The following is a 22,238-nucleotide window of genomic DNA, read 5'->3' as shown; positions in this document are numbered from 1 at the left end:
CAGAATGCACAATTGTTTTTGATAAATAGAGAGGGATCAGTGGAGTTCAAAAGCTGTTTGTATGAGTTCAGACATGTTTCCACTTCTACAGTGCGAAGCTGAGCACCTCTGGTTTCCATTCAGCATAACCCAAGGCAGTTAACTAATAGAATTAGAGACAGGTATGACAAGAATAGTACAGAGAGGGGGCAGAAGGGCTGAAGAAAGCTGAACAAGTGAAACACCTCTAATTTCTGAAATACGTGACCTTATAATGGTCTGTACTGCATTCAGGGGAGTATTCGTAAGGATAATTTTAGCTAAAAATTTTGTAACATTCTAAAAATAGTATTTTCACAAGCTTTAATTGCATACTTCATCTTGGGAGCAGAATTAATTCTGTGCTGTGCACGGTAAGGTTCCAAAAGTAATTTTGGAGCATATTCCAACCTGCCCAATGTAACACGTTTCATAATGGGGGGCCCAAAGCTGTTCTTTACTAAGTCTAAATGTCTTGATGTAGTTAGGTAGGCAATTAAGTAAAAATGGCAGAATTAATCCTTGAATGCACACTCTCTTAAAGGCCCACTGAACAATGTGCATGCCTTCAGCAGAAAGCAGCAAAAACAAAACAAAACAAAACAAAAACATAACCAGGATATGATTAGGATTTTTGAGCATTTTTTTTCTTCAGAAGAAAGCTGCTTCTCATGTCTTGTATCTGTAGAGTTTATCTAACATTCATTTGCTGCAAGCAACTGTTTTAAAGCTTTATCAAAAATAATAAATCTAAAATATTTAAAAGTGAAGGTACTTTTCATGTTCATAGCAGGTTAAATGAGACTTCGAAAATGTCAGAATTACAAAGGAACATACTTTTCATGCAAAAGTGCATAGCTTGATGTATGTAAGTAATTCAGATCTCTAACAGGCTGCAAGTATGTAAACAAGCCTTGACAGCATCAGCAACGCAAAGCATATATATTATTGTCTCATCTATTAAAAATACATTCAGATACATTAAATAAGCCCATATCTACTGACTTCCAACCCCCTTTTAATTGCTAGGTACTCTCTGGTGATTTTGTTAACGTGCACTGCAAGCTATCCCTATTAGCTGCTACTAAAACAAGCACAGCAAGAAAAATGCCGACTTGCACATTGCTGGAACAAGTTATTTATGTAGGCGTAGCAAAGCTTGACCATTAATGACTAGTTCAAAAGACAATGTTAACTCAGCTGGTACTTACTCAGCTTAAGTATTACATTACTTGAGATTTCTGCTGTACAACACATACACTCTAATGCAGCAATGCTTTTAGCTATCTATCTCTCGTACATCAATGCAAGAAACCCCAACGGTCCGTTATCAGAGGGTGAAATAGTCCCTGGGGTTGCTAGCAGCCACAAGGGACCTCAGTTCTGCGGGACAGCGCCCTTAACAACTGCAGCACCTGATGGAAGGAGCAGAGGGGACTCGAGGCCGCTCCTTCGGGTACTCAGGTGGCAGTGACACGGCCCTCGACCTGGTCCGGCTCCTTAACCTTGCACTGCTCAGCTGTACCTGCCAACACCGTCGGCACAGGAGGCGGGGACCTGACATACATCCCGCCCTCCTCCCCGTCCTCCGCCGCACCATTGGTTGATGCGGGGGGTTGGGGGGCGGTGCTGGCGATTGCCGATGCAGGAAGCGGTGGGGCCGGGCCGGGACGTACCAGGCAGGGCGGTGCCCGCGGCTGCTTCGGTCGGGGGCTGCGCTGACTAGGGCAGAGCCCGGGGAACGTCGGGCTGCGCGAGTGGAGAGGAGCGGCTGGGTTCGGCGCTCTTGTCGCTGTCACAGAGCGGCCCCCGGCTCCGCCCTCCGCCGCCAACGGGGAGAGCCGTGCGGGCGGCGGGGGCGGCCTGACATGAGATCATCGCCGGCGGCGGCAGCAGCATGGCCTCTGCCGGGAGCGGTGGCCGCGCCGCATCGCGGGACGGGGAGGCCAACGGCGAGCCGGACCGCTCCTTGCAGCTGATGCTGCGGGCGATAGCGGAGGAGCGCAGCCGCACCGGCCTCCGCCACGAGATCAGCGGCCTCGGTGAGGGGCGGCGGCGGCCGGGGCGGGAGCGGGCGGCGGCGGCGGCGGGAGGCGGGCCGGAGGGCTGCGAACGCCGCGGGGCCGCCCCTCGGCTCCCGCTCCTCCGTTGTTTGGCGTTATTGGGCCAGCGGCCGGAATTACTGCGAGCAGAAAGTGTGTGTCGCGTGTTTGGAGTACGGACGCTCGGCACTCTCGCCGACCGGGTGGTCCCGGTGGGTTTTTCCCTGCGCCCAGCGAGCTGCCCCGCGCTGCTCTGCGACTCGGGGCTTGTACCGGGAGCTCGGGCAGCGGAGTGGCGACGGATCCTCCCGGCACTCTGGTGGGCTTAACGTGCGTCGCGGGTGACGTCTGCTCGGGTGTTTTCTAAGCCCCTGTTGCAAAACGGGAGCTGGGAGTTGTGCTCCAGTTGACTTGAGGTGGCGATGGTCCTAGAACTGCTTTAGCTGAGAGCCTTTGGGCCGGGAAACTCTGCCAGCCAGGGTAATGAATAGAAATCGCTCGTTATGTGCAACTGTAAGATCGTGGGCATAGAAAGCTCTGATGTGAGCACTGGGTTTTGCATTCTTCAGAGCTGAAGTATGCACTGTGCTGGAAGGGGTGCGTGCATAGGAGTCCCTGCAGGGTCGGGGCTTGAAATTAGGAGCTCTTAAGTGAAATTTGTTGTTGTTACTTCCGTGTGGCTCATCCTTCCACTCCTCGCTTACAACTTCCCAGATGTTTCTGTCTCCGGGTCTTTTGTAAAAACTGAGTTTTACTTGGATTTTACTGGTTTCTGTGGTGCATGTTGGTGTAGGAAGCCCTGTTCTCCTTCTGTCCTCTGCGTACCAGGTCAGCCCCCAGTACTCACTGGAGTCTCCACAGGGAGGAACGGGCTCTCTCCTTGTCTCTACCTTGCATTTAATGAAAGCTTCTTCAGATAAAAAGAAATGAGTCTTTCTCATTTCTTCATGCTTTTTCTAATGGCTTTGTGTCTTCGAATTGAATTGGAATATAGAAGTGTTATGGCCAAATAAAAAAACAAAACGCCTCTTATGGTCAAATAAAGCCTTGTGGCAAAGAACATGTGAATGAAAGGGGGAAAACAGTACAAACAACAGCAGCAAAGAAGCCAACTGTCTGTGAGATTGCATTTGTGGAAAACTTGTTGCTGCCTCGTTTTTGGCCATATCAAGTTTGAGTGAAAATAAAAGCTTGCAGGAATAGAAATACTGTCACTACTTTCCTTTAGTGAAATTGGCTGGTGATAATGTAAGACTGCTTCCTTGCTGCTTGTAATTTGAAGGTATAACTGAAACAGGTCATGCTTCAGCATGGCTTTGGGATGACCATGCAAGCCATGGGGCAGTATTGCATCCTTCAACCCCCATCCCTCCTCCCAACCCCTGACAGAGATATATAAATAAAACTCCAGGGAAATGACTGAGCTCCTTACACTGAGGTTAATTCTGGCTGTGAAGGGTCTCCTGTGTGTGGCTGTGCCTGTTTGAAACTAGGTCATATGTCAGCATAGGAGTGCCTTGGGTGTTCAGTTTTTGCATCTAGCTGAGCTCCAGCTGCAAATGCTGCTGTTTGCCAGTCTGTAGCTGGTATACCTTGCCCACCAATGTGTCCTGCTGGCAGAGGAGTGCCAACATACCAAGTGGGACTGCTGTCAGGTCACAATATGAACATTTAAATTGTCACATTTGAAACAACCAGCTTTGAGGATGGTAATGCTGACCTTGGGCAAGTCCCATGCCTGGCTGCGGGACAAATATAGCTGCATCTGGTTTTAAGATGGTGTTTTGTCTTCTCATAATGGACAAATTCTTTCCAGTGGTGTCAGGAGTCATAGTAGACTCAATCTGTTGTGCGTTTGGCTTGAGTGCTCTTAAAATCAGCTTTGATCCTGTTAAACTGTAGGTTTTTCTGACTGTTCTTAACCCCTTTGTGGTAAATGGAACTCAGTAGGTCAAATTTGTGAAGCTTTTTTCCCGTTGCGTGTTTTCTTTAAGTTTGCTCCCCAGTTTAAGCAGGAGACTGCTATTTTTGCTGATGCTGGATTTCTGTGAGCAAGAACACTTCAAGAGCATCACATCAGCAGTTAGGCAAGTGTTGTCCAAAAATGTAAATCCCCTCATAAGGGATTTTCCTAATTTTCCTCTTTGTGTAATGTAGAAAATACATCAAGCCGCCTGACATCACACTTCAGAATAATAACTCATCTATGACTCTGTGCCAGGCTGATTAATGGGAATGATGATGCCACTATGAGACGTCTCAGCTGCATGTCAGTGTCATCCAGCTGTGCAGGGCATTGCACTCAAAGCTAGCTCTGAAGTGCAGTTTGGTACTGCATGACACTGTCAAAGTAGTTCTTTCTTAGGGAATGACAGGATTTATGTCCTTTATAAGAAAGTTTTAGATGCCTACAGTTTCTATATAATGTTAATTGGGTGGCTGTGAGTACTATGTTCTTCATTTTAGGACCTAGTTGATAAAGCATAAATAATATGAGCTGGGGACTTGTCAAGCGCTGCTTTTCTGTTGAGAATCCCTTGCTGTGTTGTGCTTGCTCTCCTCAACAGTGTTGTGTAGAAAGCTCTGAAGTTAATTTTTGGCCAAAGCCCTGGCCTGGTAGAGTTTAGGTTAAATCTCAAACTAGATATGTAGTGTTGTCAGATGCTTAACTTCTCTTTCTTTTATCACTTCAGGGATGAGTTGCCCTGTCTTCAGTGCAGCCTAATGTTCTCGGTTGGAGGAATGACTTGCTACCTTATAATTAGTAAGAAAAGAAAAAATTAGGTCTGAATACCATTTTGAACCATAGCTGACTGACAGACATGTAGCCAAGCGAAAGTCTTGAGGCAGCTGGCTCGGGACTAAACCAGCTGTCAAAAATTGCTGTCACTAGGCGCTGGTGACAGCAGCTGCAGTGGTTACAGGTGCTGGCTGAGAGGCTAGGCCCTTCAGAAGTCCTGATAGTTTTATCACTAATTAAACGTTCCCTTTGGCTTCTTGTTTGGGGAGGAAATGCTCTTTTGTTCCTCTGACCCTTGATAAGAGGAGGGCAAGGGGAGGTCCCTTCCAACCCCTACAATTCTGTGATTCTGAATGCACGCTTGGCTCTAGAGGGTCAGCAGAAAAAGGAACCTTTTTCCTCACAGGACTGTGTGAACTTGTTTGTGCAGCAGTGATCTTCAGAGCCTGTCGTGTGAATAAAGGCAAGGGGATGATTCATGTGCCAAATGATCGTGATGAATAAATAAATCTCGGAAATAAGTAGGTCTCAAACCTTCTTGAGAGAAGGGAAGGTGAGGTGGTGTTACTAAGTGTTTGTGGACATTGTGAAGATATGATGGGAATGGGAAGGCTTGAGTGGGAAAATGCGGGGAAAGAAAGTTAAGGACAGCAAAACGAATGTTTGGAAATGTTAAAATAAGAATTGAGGAGAACTACAAATAATTAGGACTTGAATGCATTAAAATCAGACCTGCGTAGAGTGGTAATAATGTTAATTAAATTATAATATTCACAAAGTATATATTTGCTTCTGAAGCTCTGAAGAAAATATAACCACTGAGTAGGTGGGAGGATTTACTGAAGGTTTTGCTAAGCTAGTTTGACAGGAGTAACTTGGATGTAGAAAGAAAATATATTCTTTGTTCATGTGTGTTTGTGGAGTTGGCTCAGTGATTAGTCCAGTCAAAGGTGAGGGACTAGAAAAGCTGGAAAGCTTTGTTTTCTCTTGAACTGTGAGTAACAAGAAGGTCTGTAAATCACTTTTGCTTTTCTGAGAGCTTGAGGAACATATACAAGCAGTCAAATTCACTACCTTACAGAAAAAATTGTAGAATTGAGTAGGTTGGAAAAGATCTCAAAGATCATCCTGTCCAACTGTCCACCTATCACCAATGTTGTCTGCTAAACCATGTCCCTCAGTACAATGTCTGAATGTTTCTTGAGCACCTCCAGAGTTGGTGACTCTACCATCTCCCTGGGTAGCTTGTTCCAGTGCCTCACTACTCTCTTTGGAGAAAAACTATTCAGTAGTGTCCAACCTGAATCTCCCCCACTGCAACTTGAAGCCATTCCTTCTAGTCCTATTGCTGGTTACGTGGGAGAAGACGCTGACCTGCATCTCACCACATCCTGAAGCTGTCAGCTGCTCCAGGAGAATACTGTGGTAGGCAATGTTGAAGGCTTTGTTGAAGTTTAGGTTGACTATGTCAACAGCCTTTCCCTCATCCACCTGATGGGTCATTCAATCACAGAAGGAGATCAGGTTGGTCAAGCAGGACCTGCCTTTCATGAGCCCATGCTAGCGAGGCCTGATCCCCTGGTTGTCCTGCACATACCATGTGATCTCCCTCAGGATGATCTGCTCTATAACCTTACCTGGCACCGAGGTCAGATTGATGGGCTTGTAGTTACGAGATCCTCCTTATGACTCTGCTTGTAGATAGGAGTCATGCTGGCAAGCCTTCAATCCTCTGGGACCTCTCTGGTTGACCAGGAATACTGTTAGATGATTGAAAGGGGCTTGGTAGTCGGTTTCACCAGCACCCTTGGGTGGATTTCATCTGGCCCTGTGGACTTGCAGCAGTCCAGGTGCATAGCAGGTCTCTAACCTAAATTGTGGGGGGGTTTATTTTGCTCCTTATCCCAGACTTCCAAGTCAGGAGGTAGAGTACCCCAAGAACAACTGGTCTGACTTTTAAAGACAGACCTAAAGAAGGCATTGAGAACCTCAGCCTTTATCTTATCCTCAGTGATCACATTCCCTACGACATCCAGTAAAGGACGGTGATTCTCCTTAGCCCCCTCTTACTGTATGCTTAATGTATTTGTAGAAATGGGTTTTTTGTTCTCTTTTATCCCATTGGCCAAGCTGGGTTTTTGCCTTTCTGATTTTTTTCCTTGCACATCCTATCAACTCTGTACTCTCCCATGTTGCCTGGCCCTTCATCCACAGAAAGTAGATTCTCTTTTTCTCCTGGAGCGTCAGTAAGTGCTCCCTGTTCATCCGTACTGGTCTTTTTCCCCATCAGCTCATCTTGTGGCACAAAGGGATAGCATGTTCTGTACCTTCAGAACTTCTTTCTTGAGGAACAACCAACCTTCCTGGGCACTTTTCTCTTCAGGACTGAATCCCAAGTGGACTCTCCCTGCCAGTGTTGTGAACAACCCAAAGTTTGTTCTCTGGAAGTCCAAGGTAGCAGTTTTGCTGACCTTCCTCCAGACTTCACTAAGGATTGAGAACTCATTTTTGAGAAATCATTTTGTGGTCTCTCTGAGACAGATCCTGTCCTCCATATCTCCCTCTGGTCCTTCTCTGGGAACAGCAGGTCTTACCAGCTGTGTCAGGAATTGATCTTCCATAGACTCTAGAAGCCTTTCAGACTGCTGCTTCTGCATTGTGTTGTATGTCCAGCATATATGAGGGAAGTTGATATCTCCCATCAGAACAAGGGCTGGCAGTCACACAACTTCTGCCAGCTGTTTGTAGAACACCTCATCTGTTTCTTCATCCTGATTAGATGGTCTGTAACAGCCACCACCAGGATGTCCACGTTGTTGACCCTCCCCCTGATCCTTACCCATAAAGATTCAACCTTATCATTTGCAGCCCCAAGCTCAACAACATCAAAGCACTCTCTAACGTAGAGATCCACGCCGCTGTCCCTCTTTCCTTGCCTGTTCCTTCTGAAGAGCTTATATCCATCAATTCCAAAAGATACAATCCTCTGTAATGAGTTTAATATACCAGTGTTTCTAAATTGATTTTTCATTCAACACATCTAGATTTTTTTTTGAGTTTGAAGTCATCTTTTATAGTACCTCAATATTTGTACAAATTTCTTTGTCCTATTTATAAAACATTTTGCAGCTAATACGTGTGAAATGTTCAAGAAAGGATGAATATTCAAATTCTGAAAAAGGGTGCTTGTGTAAGTAATTTATAAATAGTACAATTAAAAAAAGAGCAGCTTCTTAATGAGTAAAAATAAGACAGTGTTCCAGCCAGGGAGAATGTGTATTTCCTTCTAGGAAAGGTTCTAGAAAGTAAAATGCAAAGCAAAATTAAAATAGGTAATTTGAATTTGTGCTAAGGGTAGGTGGTTTGACTTAACCAGCTTCCTTTGGGTATTGAATCTCAGGTTTACTTTGAAGAAAGTTGAGCAAGCTGCAAATAAATTCCAAGAATTTATTTTTTTCTTCAGGAGAAATACAGGGTAGCTAGGAGGGTGATTGGGCACTGGAATGGTCTTCCCAGGGCAGTGGTCATGGCCCCAAGCTGCTGGAGTTCTAGAAACATTTGGGCAACACTCTCATACACACAATTTGATTTTGTGTGGCCCTGTGTGGAGTCAGGAGTTGGACTCAGATCTTTGTGGATCCCTCTCAATCTATGGTATATGATTTTTGTGGTAATTTTAATGTTTCTTTTTTTTTTTTTCCCCTTCTTGGTCTTATATGGAAAACTTCTGGATTAAACCTTTGAAGTCAAGCATGCCTGTATACATCTGATGTGCAGTTGAGTGCTTGTACAGCATGGTGCAGGAACCTGTGCTGGATCTGGCTCTGAGACCTCCTGGCTTCAGCCCTGGAGTGGGAAAGGGTTTGTCCAGCAGCCCTGCACACAGGACCAATAAAGTGAGGGATTTGCTCAATAGCTCCTGCATGAGATTTTCTTGCTTTTGTCCCAGCAAAGCGCAGCGGAGAAGCAGCAGAACGTGGCTGCAGAGAAAGGTCCTTTCTGGCAGGGCTGTGCCACGTTGCTTGCTTTTTGTTGAGATTGCGTTCTGTTGCTATTACAGAGCAATAGGCTGTGACTTTTGCTGTGGTGTGCTTCTATGTAGTGCTGGTAGGGTCTGAGGAGGGACAAATGAGACTTGAGCATTGGAAGTGGGAAACCTTGTGATATTGGGATAGGCTTATGTGAAATTATGGGCAGAGGCAAGTAATATTGAATATTGAAGGCTGGAGAGAAAATATCTGTTTCCAGAACAAACGCAGAGATCTTGTGCCTCATGATCCAGTCCTGCCACATGATCAGTGCTGGAATGTTTAGAAATAGCAGCTTAGGATCAAGTCAGTAACATGTGTTTCCTGATCTACTTTTTAATATGTCACCTTAGAACAGTCATATAAAATAGCTCCTGGAGTCTGAGTACTAATTGCTTCTATTTGTTGTTACCAACTACTGTGCTGTGGAAAATGGTAGTCTAGGGTACGACCCCAGGGCTGTGATCCTCCAAGGTAAATACCTTTTTTATGGATCAATTTTTTTTTTATTTTAATTCATTAAATTAAATATGCCTTTTTTTTTTTTTTTTTTTTTTTTTTTCAGAGCCCTGCTCACACTATTGTAGCTAACAGCCTTTCAGGCTTTCCATTAGACACCAGTGTTTTTAGGGCATTTGTAATTTGGTTATGGAAGTTATCTTCTGGCAGGAGCTTGACAGGCATCATCCCAGATCGATAATATAATGCAATCATTTTATTATAGCTTTTACGTATTTTTGAGCAGTTGGATTATTTGTTTATTCGTTCTGTTTAATGGAGATGGTTTATGGGATTTCTGTGTCCTGCAGATTGCTATACATCTTTGAATCATAAGAGACAGGCCAGAGATGCTGAAATATGGAGGCAGATTTTTAAAAAACAAACAACAAAATAAAACAGCAGTACTCAAACTACCCTCTAGGTCAGTGTTGCCTCAATGAAATTAGTGGTTTAGTTCTTAAAACAAGACATGCTGCTGTTTGTTGGCTGCTGCTGTGTTTTTGTTTTTATTTGGTAAATGAGTCGCTTACAGTTGGACCATCAGTCTATGAAGTCTGATGGGAAGTTTTAAAGTATCCATCTTTTATAGATGTAGTTCTTGCTGTTTGGTTTTGTTGTTCCAGCAATATAGGTATTAATCTTTTAAAGGGTGTTACTGGTTACAAATCCATTTTGAAGTCTGCATTCTATTTTGTTCTTGTAAGATGGATAGGAGGTCTTGGATTAAAATACGTTCTATCATTACTGTTCAGGATGGATCAAAGCGTTTAACAGTGTATCTGCTTGGATTCTTTCCAAAGAAATGAAAACTCAATTTCCTGGTGGATGAAATATGTGGTTCTCCCCACTCATCTTCTGTGTTTGGAATGAACTTATCAGTAGAAAAACTTGAGAGGATGCAAACTTTCCAGCAATTGAAATAGACTTTATTGCCTTAATGTGCATCTCTGGAAGAGCAGCCCCCTGCAGTTGACTAGTTAATACATGTTGCATCTAGTTATTCTTGTAAATGGGAAGTTAAGCAGTGTGAAGAAGTAGGGCTGTACTTTCTTTGCAGGACTCCAAATAATGAATTAATTACTTTCCTTCATGCAGTCAGGATTCAGAAAGGCCAGATAAATCATCATACTGCTTCTTTATAGGAGTCCTGGTAATCTGAGTATGCTTCAACAGTTCTGTTGGAAGAACTTAGTAAGATGCAGCAGCTGTTTCGAGTAATTTTTTCCCGTGAATCTTCAGGTTTCCTGCAATCCTGTTATAGAAACAAAGCTTTAAAACTAAAGCTCTTGTCATTTGGTTTTGCCTGTTCTCTCTGTGTGCTGATTAACCAGAATTTGAACTCTGTAACAATAGTTTTATCTTCTTCAGACATGAAGATGGAATGAAAGCAATAGAACTATAATATTTTTGGGTTTTCCTTAAGCATTTCATTATGGTTTTTGAAGTCAAATCTTTGACGTGAATGCCTTGCTTTGTGGGCAGATAGCGTGTTCTGCCATTAAAATAAATTAATTTTGGAGATATGTATTTTGTTCCACTCTGGAATTGTCCCTCATATTAGGGACAATTTCAAAGCATGACAGGGAGTCTCCTTGTAAAACTTCTTTTTCCTTCCCCTTTTCCTGGGACATGGGACTGTGGATCCCTTCATCCCCTGTCACAGAACTAGGCCAAACCAGGTTGAACCTTGACAGATAGGTTTGAAGCCACCTCGTCTGTTGCACTGTCAGGTGCCCTTCATGGGAGGTTACATCACTGGGCTTGAGCCTTTCCCCTTTAATCATAATGTGCTCAGACTGACTGACTGAGACTGCTCCTGGCATTGGTGTTGATGTGTGGGCGATGAAAATCTTTACAGCTCAATCAAGACCTAGCTTTTTGTCAGCTACCGTATAGAGGGGAGAGGTCATATATCAGTAATTGCCAGAGGCTAACTCCGTGCCTGGATTCTGAATTCCGGGAGGTTTGCATTAAGCCAGTGCTTCCACAGACAACTGTGCCTATGGTGTGTTGAGTTGTCTGGAGGATGGGCGGCGCTCAGCCTTTGGGTGCTGAGTGGTACTGCTCTTGATCACATGGTTGTGGAAGAGGTGGTATTTTCAATTATCTCTATTAGGAGGTAACAAATGTGGAAGAGGTTGTTTTTCAAATTTCCTCTGTTGGGAAGCAACGTGGATAGTTTTAGCTGTCATCTCTGTATATCTAACTTTCAAGAAAATGAAAGGAAAAGTGTGTTGGGGCTTCTTGGGCCTGTCTTCCAGGGCTCCATGTGGTCACCTGGAATTTGGGAGACGGATTAAAACAATGGTGAAACTGGAGGTGTCTCTCCACTATGAAGAGTTCCAGTTTCCTGTAGCTGCTGAAACATCCTCACGGTGAGGGAAATGGTTTGAAATGTATTTATGGTATATTCTGCTAAGATACATGGAAGGTTTCAACCAGAAACTTACTCCTCTCCTTGTCTCGCTGTGAGACTAAATACAGGAATTGTTGAGTGTCTAGCAATGTTGTATTTTCAATAAAGAGTAGTTTGCTTACCACCTTAAAGGATCTTGGGAGTTTTAAGTTACCATAAATCTCATTGTTCCGTAGAATGCAGGGCGGTCAGCGTGATTTAAGTAATCAGTCTTAAGGAGATGAGTTTAATACTTCCTAAGCGTCACTCCTGCTTGACTATTGCCTGAACACATATTTTCCAAAACAAAGGAACAAGCTTATCATGGTATGTCTGGAGATAAAGCTCTGTAAACCCAGCTAGCTTCCTAAATAAGCATAATCCAGCTTTATGCGTTTTGTAGGAATGCTTAATATTTTTTTTTTTTTGCTTGGTTTTAATGAGAAGGTTAATTTCTCCCTGTGCAGTGATGTGAATGGATGACCTGAGTTTTTCATAACAAGGGTGACTAAATTCTCTGTAGTCAAAGCATCATGTGAATTGTTAGTAGGCCGTGTCTTATGTGAATGAAGGGGAACTAATTTCATCCTCTTTGATCATTTGATACTAATGGCATAGATTACTTTGTTTTGTTGCTTTTGGCCTGACTTGCCAAATATTCATACTAGATTGTGTTTCATAGGCAGATTTTTTTCCTTTCAGTTGAAATTATAATAGATGTAAAGACATGCATGATGTGCTTGGGGAGTTTCTCAATGTTCTAGGTTTAGAATAACAATTGTAGTGTTTTTACTTCTGTTCAACAACTATAATATTGATTATATAAGTATTTGATTCAAAACACTGACTGTGACAGTCATAGGATGAATGTGGAAGGATGATGCGTTTACTGCTTGTTTCAATGTTTGGCTGTTTGCAGCTGCTCCAAGAAGCTGCTGGAATAAATGGTTCTAAGCCTAAAATAAAAGAAGATGAGCAGAATTTGTGATCCAAAGTAAACTTTAAAATTTTGTTGTTTTGCGTAATAAAATAAGGTTTCTGGGTTGAAAGATTTGGACTTGCTAGGCCTTCCTTCTGTAGGCTCACTCCTGTTTTGCTAAAAGACCTCGTGACTTGGGTTTGTAGGTGGTACTGGAAATGTAGGCAATGCATTCTTAGCAGATTTGTGTGCATTTCTGTAAACTGTACTTCCCTCTGAAGGGCAGCCTGCCCTGCATAGTAGGGTGGACAGGAGCAGAGTCTTCAATGAGCAATATTTTACTATTGGAAAAGTTTTTCAGGCATTCCTGGGGAATAGAAGATTGTCATGTATTTGATACTTACTTGAGGCTTTGAGTCCTAAAGCAACAGAAGATTTTCTATTACCTTTGTTTTTACCAGATATTTCCAACACTATGTAAGGAGGTGAAGGAGTGAGTCATTCTCTAAACTAGAACCCAGTTGAAATCTAACTCAAAAGGTATGCCCAGAGAAAAAATATACCAACAATTAATACAGAACTTCAGAGATCTGTATTCAGTATCGGTGTTTCTATAGATTTCTTGTCATTTTGGGCAAGTTGGTGACACTCCTTGTGCTTGTTATTGGGTAATAACAAGGCATTTCCTCGGAGGGAAAACTTTCCTATGATTAAGAAGTTTTCTAATTTCTTACAGTCAAAGGATGGGTGGCAGCTGAGCTCTGTGCATTATGCCAGAGGAGTGGAATAGTGTACCAACAGTGGAGCGCACCAGGGAAGGCGTGGATCACACAGCACGAATGATCCTCTTTGATTCTGAGTGGCTTGTTAGGCAGAAAGATCGAGCATGAAATGAATTGTAAACATGCTCTTCTTTCTAGTCTCCTGGCAAGGAACATTTAAAGTGCACCACAAATGTTTTTTCAGCAAATTGCTGTGGCAAATGCAGCAGTTAGTGTAATGCTCATCTTGTACTTGGTTGCCACCCTCTCTTAAGCTTGAAGTTGATGACATTATCTAAAACTTACAGAAAGGGCAGGAGGGAAATCTGAGTTTCTGGAACTGTATCTGGAATCTTCATGCATCTCTTCAAAAGTACTGTCTATGCTGCAGTGCTACGATTGAATGGATGAAGGGCTATTAAGGTGTATATCCTTTACTAATGGCAGTTTAGACAGGTAGTGAACTGTGTAATTGAAATACCATATCAGGGTGTTTGTAATGTAGCCATTGGCCAGTCATAGGAAAAAGCAGAAAATGACATTCCATCTTGTGCTGGGGAATTCTCTAGATAAGACCTTTCTTTCTCAACTTACATGTATATACTAGAGACCTTGCAACTGTCATGAGATGGAGGTGGTGATTTCTCAACAGGTAAATGTTGCAGCTGCTCTTGGTTTTATAAACTTAATTAAAAATAATTTTTTAACCATTGTCAGTCTGGAGAGACTGGCTATGTATGTTTGGAGACAAATGTGATGGATGGAAGAGGGACCCAGGGAGGGGGAGAGGGCAGGAGAAACAGGGCAAAAGCATCTAACCATGTATGTGAAATGGGGTCAGAAGGAAAATTAGTAAGTCTCTTAAATGTGTAGTCCAGTACCCTATTCTCCGGACCCCATGTTTGTACACTTGTGCAGGCCTTCTAGATTCACAGGAGTTTGTAGCTGAACAGAAGTGTCATCCTTGAAGGAGAAATCAGGGTAATGCTGGTTAGCAATGGAAAAGGATGTTTTCAGCAGCTCATATGTTGATGGTAGGTTCAACCTAATGGTATCTTTGTAATAGTTGCTGTTTGTCTTATTGTAGGGTGCTGTCTTTAGGGCAGTTAATGTTTTGAGCTCTTTCTGACCAAGGGTAGTATGAGGTTACTAAAATTCCTCTTATTTTTTTTCTTCCCTTTTCTATCTTTTAGCCAATAACAACTGTTTTTCAGAAATGCAAAATCTCTTCCTTCTTTAAACTGGCCGTCTTATATGTATGTCAAACAGGTTGGTGTGTTTTTTTTTTTTTTTTTTCTTTCTGTTTTTATTTCTTGACCACAAGATGGATAAAAGTGTTGATCATCGGCTTCTGGAAGCAAATAGGCTTGTGGTTGGGAATGGGAGTGAGAATTGCAGCTTCCGCTGTGAAACTGCTAAACAGTCACTCAGCTGCTACCAGTGCATGATCAGTGTAGGAAATCTGTTTCCCTACAAATTGCTGTTGTAGCAATTGCTCTTTGCTTGTTCGTCTCCAGTGTGATGCTAGCTAGAAGCATGCAGCAGGGAGATGATGTGAGAGAATATACGTACATGCAAACTGTAGGTGGTTTTGTAAGGCTAGAGTTCTGCTGAAAACTAATTTCCTGATCTTATCACATCAACAACAATAGTCTGTTAGTGTTCTGACGGTAATATTTATTAATTACAAAAATAGAGATGTTAGATGCCATAAATTTGCAGGACTGGCAACATTCAGCTAGCTGGCATGATTGAGTTGGCAGAGAACAAGAATGCTGCTGTGTATATACAACATAGATTTTGTTTGTCCTGCTGTAGACAGGCTTCCGCCAACATGCTTTCTAAGTCATCAAATGGTGCCCCTGGAGTGGAAGTCTTGGGAGGTTTGGGTCTTTGTTGATAGATACTGGAAGTAGCAATAGGACACATGTAGCCACTTGTACCTCTTCTGCTGGGATTGAAGAGATTGCATTCAGTGGAGTTCAGATTGCTTCTGCTTGAGGAAGAGAGCTACACCTACACAAATTTTCTGCAGCTGTGTCAGTTGAGACATGGAAATGCATTCTCCATTAGTTTCTTATGTGAAAAGATGAAGTAATTGAATCCTCTGATGTTATCCTAATGGGTAAATTAAATGAGAGCAAACTGTGGGAGCAATGCTTCAGTCCCTGCTAGAGCTGAGTTGTATTCTGAAGTGAGTGAGGTTTGTATGCAGTTTCTGAAGAAGGTTCAGGTTACTTCCAGTGACTTCAGAGCATCTGATTGTTGCCAGTTGGAGTAGGTCAGATAAATCTTAGCTGTACGTTGGAGACTGAACTATTACATGATGCGTATGATGACTATTGGATGAAAAGACATTTGTTACTTCTGTGCTTTGAAGTTTACTAGCAGATAACTGTACCCTACCAATGGTGTTGACATCTGCTGTGATTATGTATTTAAAGTTAACTAGCAGATCTAACAGGCTGCCTTCCTTTGATGATTAATAATGACATTATTTCTTTCCAAATTTAACTTCTAAGATTGTTGTGTCTCAATATTTCTCAAATAGCTTACAGTTCAGTTTGAATTCCACACTTTCAAAGGGAATTCTGTAAGTGCTGCAGAGTAGTTTGTACTTGGAAATTCTAAGACCTTTGATTCCACATTAACTAAAATGTTTTTTGCAGTGGATGTAGTAATAGAACAGAGAAGACAGTAAGAAAAGGGTATGAGCTTCAGAAATACCATTTACAGGTGTTTTGGGCTTTTTTAGAAGAGGTTGTGTATGTATTCTCAGCCATCATCGTATGCAGCAGTATTCTGCAGCTAGAGAATATGGAGAATATGCACAATATGCACATGGAAATAGAAAATTAAGAAATAAGAAATGTGGGTGAGAGGAAGACTCCCTCCTGAATAATCTATAAACCATCACAAGGAAAATAAAGGAGAGAACTACAGTGCCTGGGATCCAACCTCTAAGATTTCTTTAATGCTTTTGTGTGGGTAACAGTGGTTTTCTTCTGTTACTATCATTACTTTTGTGAAATGAAGTAACAAAGAAGCATGTTTTTCTGGTGGGGTTTTCTTTCTTTCTTTCTTTCTTTTTTATTTATTTATTTATTTTTTGTAACATCTCTTCATAGGAGTTGTTCTCCTGTTCTACAGTCCTCCCTGTAGTAATTTGACCTAGAAATGGCAGTGAAGTCTGTGAAGAAATTTTCTTGCTGTGTATTATTCTCCTTTTGTGTTTGCTTCAGGTGCATCTGTAATGTATGCTCAAGATAGCTTCTGCGAATTGCTTTTCTCTTGGGTGAAATTCAATAAAACAGAAAATAGCCGAAAAGAATGGTCTGAATCCAGAAGCAATCAGTTGTATATGGCCTGAAGAGTAACAGTGCAACTGAGAAATGTGTTGGTAGATTGCTCTTCACCTCTGTGGATGTTCCTCAGTTGGATGGAATTAAGTTATTGCCAGTTGTCTTTTATGAATTCTGAGTACAGCTCAACATTTACTGTTTTCATTTTCTTGCCTCTTGCTTTGGACTATCCTTCCCCCCTGTGTTACGTCTTACTAATGAGAGATAGTCCTACAGTTGGACTGAATTTCCACATTACAAAGTTGTGTGGCTTCATACTGTAGTTGTACTTGAAGTTTTGCTTGTGAGAGCTACATTTCACTCTCATCTAAAGTTGTGTAAGAACAAATTTGAAATCTTAATCATTGCTCATGATTCTGAGAGTCAATGCTGTAACTTGTCACATTTTACGAAGTAGTAGTTCTAGACAGCTGATGACAATCCTCAAATCACAGTGAGTGGCAGAGGAGGGGACAATCCTCTTCTGGGGGTTTTTGACCTAAGTTTTTTTTTTTTCTGGAATGTTAGCTTTTTTGAGTAAATCTCTGATTCACTTGAAGGGCAATGTATTGCATTCAGTTTCTTTGTTAACATGTTTATGAGGTTCGTTTTAATCATTGATTTTTTTTTTTTATTATTATTATTTTTTTTTTTTGCCAAACACTTTTTTTTTTCCCTGCAAAAGGTGCATTTTGAGTAATGTTATGCAAGCAATACTGTGAGCAAATATCAGATTTCATGCATTCCATATAAAACAGGGCCATTTGGGAACACTTAGATACTAAGTGTATGAATGAATTCCTCTGAAATGGTCAGGTGCTATAGCTGTTGTGATCTCATTCTTTCCCCCAAAGTTTTACCTCCTTTTGGCTGGAGGTGTCTCTCATGATTTAGGTGTGCCCTCTCCATTTTGCTGCTTGTACTAAATTAAATGTTGCTAAAAGACCATTTGGGTAATTAAGCCCTTCTCTTTGCTTTGCCCTGTATAAGTTTTCAAAAGGCAGAACCTCTCTCATTGCTTCTGTCTTCCTTTCAGCCTTTGCCAGGTAAGTAAGAGCTATCCTGGAGTACTGCATTATTTGGTTGTTGAACACCTGCTGAGACCTTTCTTTTCTCAAACCGAATGCTGTGGGATTTTCCCTTGTCTGAGGATTTTCTTTCCTTTTTTTCCTTCCCCTTCCAAAAGTCTTCGAGTCCAGTAGTCATATTGGAGCTAAATTAAGTCTTTCAGTACAGTAGGGAAGACTTACAATAATGGTTGCTATTTTCTTGTACCACTATTTATGTGTTAAGGAGAGTGCATGGTGGTGTGATGATAAGTCTGGAAGCTGTAGTTTGGTATTTTTCTGTCGAGGTTCATGGAAAGGAAGCAGTTTGTTACAAGTTTAAACAGTAGGCGCTGACAGGAAAAGGTAGGTAAAGAAATTGTAGGCATTAAATACGGTAGTAGGATAGCAAGATCATCTACTTCAACAGAAACATTTGAAAATAAAGAGTAACCTTCAAGGCAGTATCTAATGTATGAAATTTGTGTGAGATTTTTTTTCTAATAATAAACTAAAGGAACAATTAGGACAAACTTTCTCTGGGAATGAGGGCAATGCCTAGTTATCCATTATGTAGGTAGGACTAGGTGCCAGAACCATGTTGAAACACTTTTAGATAAAACAAATGGGACAAATCTACCACTGTTCTTTCTGTTGTTTGCTCCAAGTGTTTCTTCTGATACTGTAAATGTATCAGAAATAATTAGGCAAGCTAAATGTCCACTGGCTGCTGATGTGGTACAGAGACGGACAAAAGTGAGAAATGGTGGCCAGATTGAAGCACTGATTCTGTCATTGCTTTTCCTGTTGTCCAGTATCTGATTAGGAGGTGGAGAGAAGGACGCAAAACAGATCACAGAATACTGTGATTGCATTTATTAGCATCTCTGTATTAGATTAGCACTGGCCCATCCCTGGAGGCATCAATGCCAGGGAAACCTGGTGAGTGGCTTGTCCTTCCAGTTAGGAGGGGAATCAACTCTTTGAAAGGGTGCATAACAGCAGGACAAGGGGAAATGGCTCTAAGTTGAGGGAAGGAAGATTTAGGTTGGATGTCAGGGGGAAGTTCTTTTCAGAGAGAGTGGTGAGGTGCTGGAACAGGCTGCCCAGAGAGGTTGTGAATGCCCTGTCCGTGGAGGTGTTCAAGGCCAGGTTGGATGGGGCCCTTGGCAGCCTGGTATAGTATCAAATGGAGAGGTTGGTGGTCCTGCATGTGGCAGGGGGGTTGGAGATTCATGATCCTTGAGGTCCCTTCCAACCCTGGCCATTCTGTGATTCTGTTATCCCTGTGTTGTGAGGGACAGCTTGTGTATGACAAATAATGACACCTATCTGGTGGAAGATGATTCCTCCACATCAGAAGTCAACCCCAAATCTACTATTTGTGGATGAATTCTCCCTTTACACTGGAAACTTAGGATGTTCAGAAAAAAATAAATTTTGGAGTTTGTTTTTTAGTTTCGTGAATTAATGTTAGTTTTGCCAATGTTTAATGTGTTGTAATTTCTCAGTAACCCTAATCCCAAGGATGTGCAAAGTAGTTGTGCTTCTTGAGGAGGATCTCTAAATTCTGTATTGTCTTCTGTACATGCACTTTGATGTGTCTGGACAGACCTGCTGTGGTAGTGTTAGAGCCTTAAAAGCTGAACTGTTATTACTGGCCAGAGGGGAAGTTGGAGTACTCTTGGTAATACTTTTTTGTTTGTTTTCGGCTTTTCCATGATTTTAATTGTTCTGGTCCTTTTTTTCCCTCACTGTGTCTTTTTGTAAGGAAAATTATTGTAACGAGTCTTTGACACAGGTGTGATGTCCAGCACGAAGGCAGTTCCTTCAGTGCACAGATAGAATCCGTTCACATGGTGTTGGCTAAGGCAACACATCTGGAGAGAAATAGGTATTGACTTGGCCAATACCATCTGAATGCCCATGTCTCACAAATTCTTACCCTTTAGCTCATTGGGAAATATAAGACTAGTCTAGTGTAGCTCTAATTTGGTGGAGCCACGAGGAGCATTCCTGGGATGTTTACATGGATTTGATGTGTTTCATGTGGTTCCCTTTACAAAGTCCAGCAAAGCTCTCAGTACTTCTCTACATTCAGCCTTCAGTGCTGGTTCAGCTGGGCCTGATGGTGTCCCTAGTGTCCATGAACCCAACAGCAGGATCTGTAGGCTGAAGAAAAGACAAGTAACTTTCATTTTTTTAATATTAATTTGCATTAGGCTGATTCTACTCTTTCAGCATCTTTCCTGTTCTAGTTGATTCAGTAGTTTGGTATCAAATCACAGACTTGGTTAATGGACACTGATGCCGTGGGTTGGCTTTGTGAATTTGTAGTAACACAGATTTATAGAATGGAGTCTAGACAGGGATTTCCTTGAAATTAGTACTTGTTTGGCTGCAGACAGATGCATCCCGTTTTGGATTTCTTCTCTCCATCTGTTTTCTGGATGAGCATTAAGATACCTATCTCAGGTTTGGCTGCTGGAACAATATCAAGTCAGACTTACTAATTTAGTGCTTTTAATTTGCTATTAACTCTAGAATAAAGCTTTATTCTGTATGTACTACTTATCTGTGTTGGTACTACTTCGGGCTTTTAGGGAGCAGGTACTAAGAACTGATGTGAAAAGACCTCTAGTAAATAATCAGCAGCCTCATGCTGAGAAGATTTGGGAAGTTGCCATCCCCAGCTGTATCCACTCTGCTACCTGCTGGGGGTGACTGCCTACATAGCACAGGTCGAGGCACGGTCTCTTGGTCTGTTCATAAGGAGCTCGTAGCCTGGCACACTAACAAAAAAAATATATATAAAATCAGTGATGCATTAATACTCTGAACCTTTGACAGTTGAGGCGCGAATTCAACACCTGTTTTGCTGTCCCTGCTCCCAAGGCTGTACTTTACAGTGGAAGAAGGAACTATCAACTACAGACAACAGCTTTTGATTTTTTTCCAACAGCAGTTGTCTGTATTTGGAGTCACACTTGCATATATCCATGGTGAGAAGAGCTTCTTGCATATGTTCCTTTTTGTCTTCAGGTTACCTGTTCAAATCCTAAATACTAGCACCATCTCAGAGGAAAATCTGTGATCCAAATACTGCCCTAAGCTATTTTCAGTAGGTGCTGTGTTAGAGAAAAACTGTAGTATTTTCTTTTTTTTCCAAATTTTCATTTTTGCGTGTTTCAGTCAACTGCTCTAGCTGTGCTATTGTCTGATGCATGGAAGTATCTTCTATTTTGCAATTTATCATTCTGACACATCAAGTATACAAATAATTTGTCTTTATTCCAGGTATTATAATTGTCCATGCTAATACTGGAGAGATAATTTTGTGTTCTGCTTGTGATTTGACTTTTCACTCTTCAGCTGGGAATCCTCTTTCATAATCATTTCTGCTATTTTCTTTTCCATATTTTAATTTGACAGAAAATTTCTGACAAATGCTTTCAGATGTTAAAAAGGGCAACAGTAGCGATGGAGAAGTGATGTGAATGTTAGGCATCTTGACAGCTTGACAACTGATACACTGTGAAGAAAGCTCAGTTGTGGTGGTGGTTGTTGTATTATTGTTTCTTTTCCTGCAGGAAAGAGCATATGTCAAAGGTATCAAGATGTCACATTTCCTACATAAAAGAACTGGATGGGGTGGCAGTTGTGAATCGAGATGTTCTATCTGTGAAGCACAAATTTTTGTGTGTAAGTGGTTATTCTTTCCACTTCCCATTTTAGCAAATGGGGAGCTGTGTATTCCTACTCTGTCCTACTCATTATCTTTCTTCCAGTAGCCCTGTGTACCCAAAACACCAGCCACTCATTTTGTTACATCTGCTTATTTGTATTGTACTGTACTGAGGTTCTTCTTTCACTGGAAGCTGGAAAGGTTAGGTTCCTTGTTACTAAAAAAGAGAAGTATTTCTTTTCTTTTTCTTTTTTTCTTTTTTTTTTTTTTTTTTGTCTGCTTAGTATATGTATGTCAAAGGACTATAGAGTAATTGTTATGTGTTTATGGCTTTTAATTTCCCCCCTCCTTAAATTATTTTTCATGTTATGATTTTTTTTCAAATTTTGGCTGAAAATAATTGACTCAAGGAACGCATTTGTTCCACATAGCCAGGAGTAGCTGTATCAAAATAGAGCTAAAAGCCTGATGATAGATTCCATATTCTTCCAAAATATGTGGGAACACCCATGATTTGGTATCTGGTGAGGAAACTGGATGCTAAAATGCATGGAATATAAATGGATTTAGTTTTCACTTTGCAGTGACATCATGAATCTGGGCTTTATGTTGACAAAGCCAACAAATTGAAGTTAGAAAACATAGAATGAATCGTTTAGCCCTTTTTATTGTTTCTGTTCTGTTCCACCCAACTTTTCTCCCTTATGTTACACTTGCTGTAGTACGGTTTACCTAAGTAGATGTTGCTCTGAGCTCTTTAAT

The 22,238-nt window shown here is 41.6% G+C and overlaps 1 protein-coding gene across 2 annotated transcripts in view; it reads left to right on the top strand.

The window, feature by feature from the left end:
* The first annotated feature begins 1,915 nt into the window (after positions 1 to 1,915).
* Positions 1,916 to 22,238, top strand: part of KIAA0930 (KIAA0930 ortholog) — a 67,484-nt gene continuing 47,161 nt past the window's right edge. The window contains exon 1 of one of the 2 annotated variants that reach the window (XM_042835058.1): positions 1,916 to 2,060. In XM_042835058.1, the coding sequence (XP_042690992.1) occupies positions 1,916 to 2,060 (145 nt within the window). The remainder of the gene's footprint in view (positions 2,061 to 22,238) is intronic. The other variant, XM_042835059.1, reaches the window with a different exon arrangement.

The sequence above is a fragment of the Centrocercus urophasianus genome, unplaced genomic scaffold (assembly GCF_019232065.1).
Source record: "Centrocercus urophasianus isolate 14NV4802_14NV808 unplaced genomic scaffold, USGS_Curo_1.0 seq_5, whole genome shotgun sequence".
Classification (NCBI taxonomy): Eukaryota; Metazoa; Chordata; class Aves; order Galliformes; family Phasianidae; genus Centrocercus; species Centrocercus urophasianus.
The sequence above is the reverse complement of the archived record's forward strand: the minus strand, read 5'-3'. Positions and strand labels throughout refer to the sequence as shown.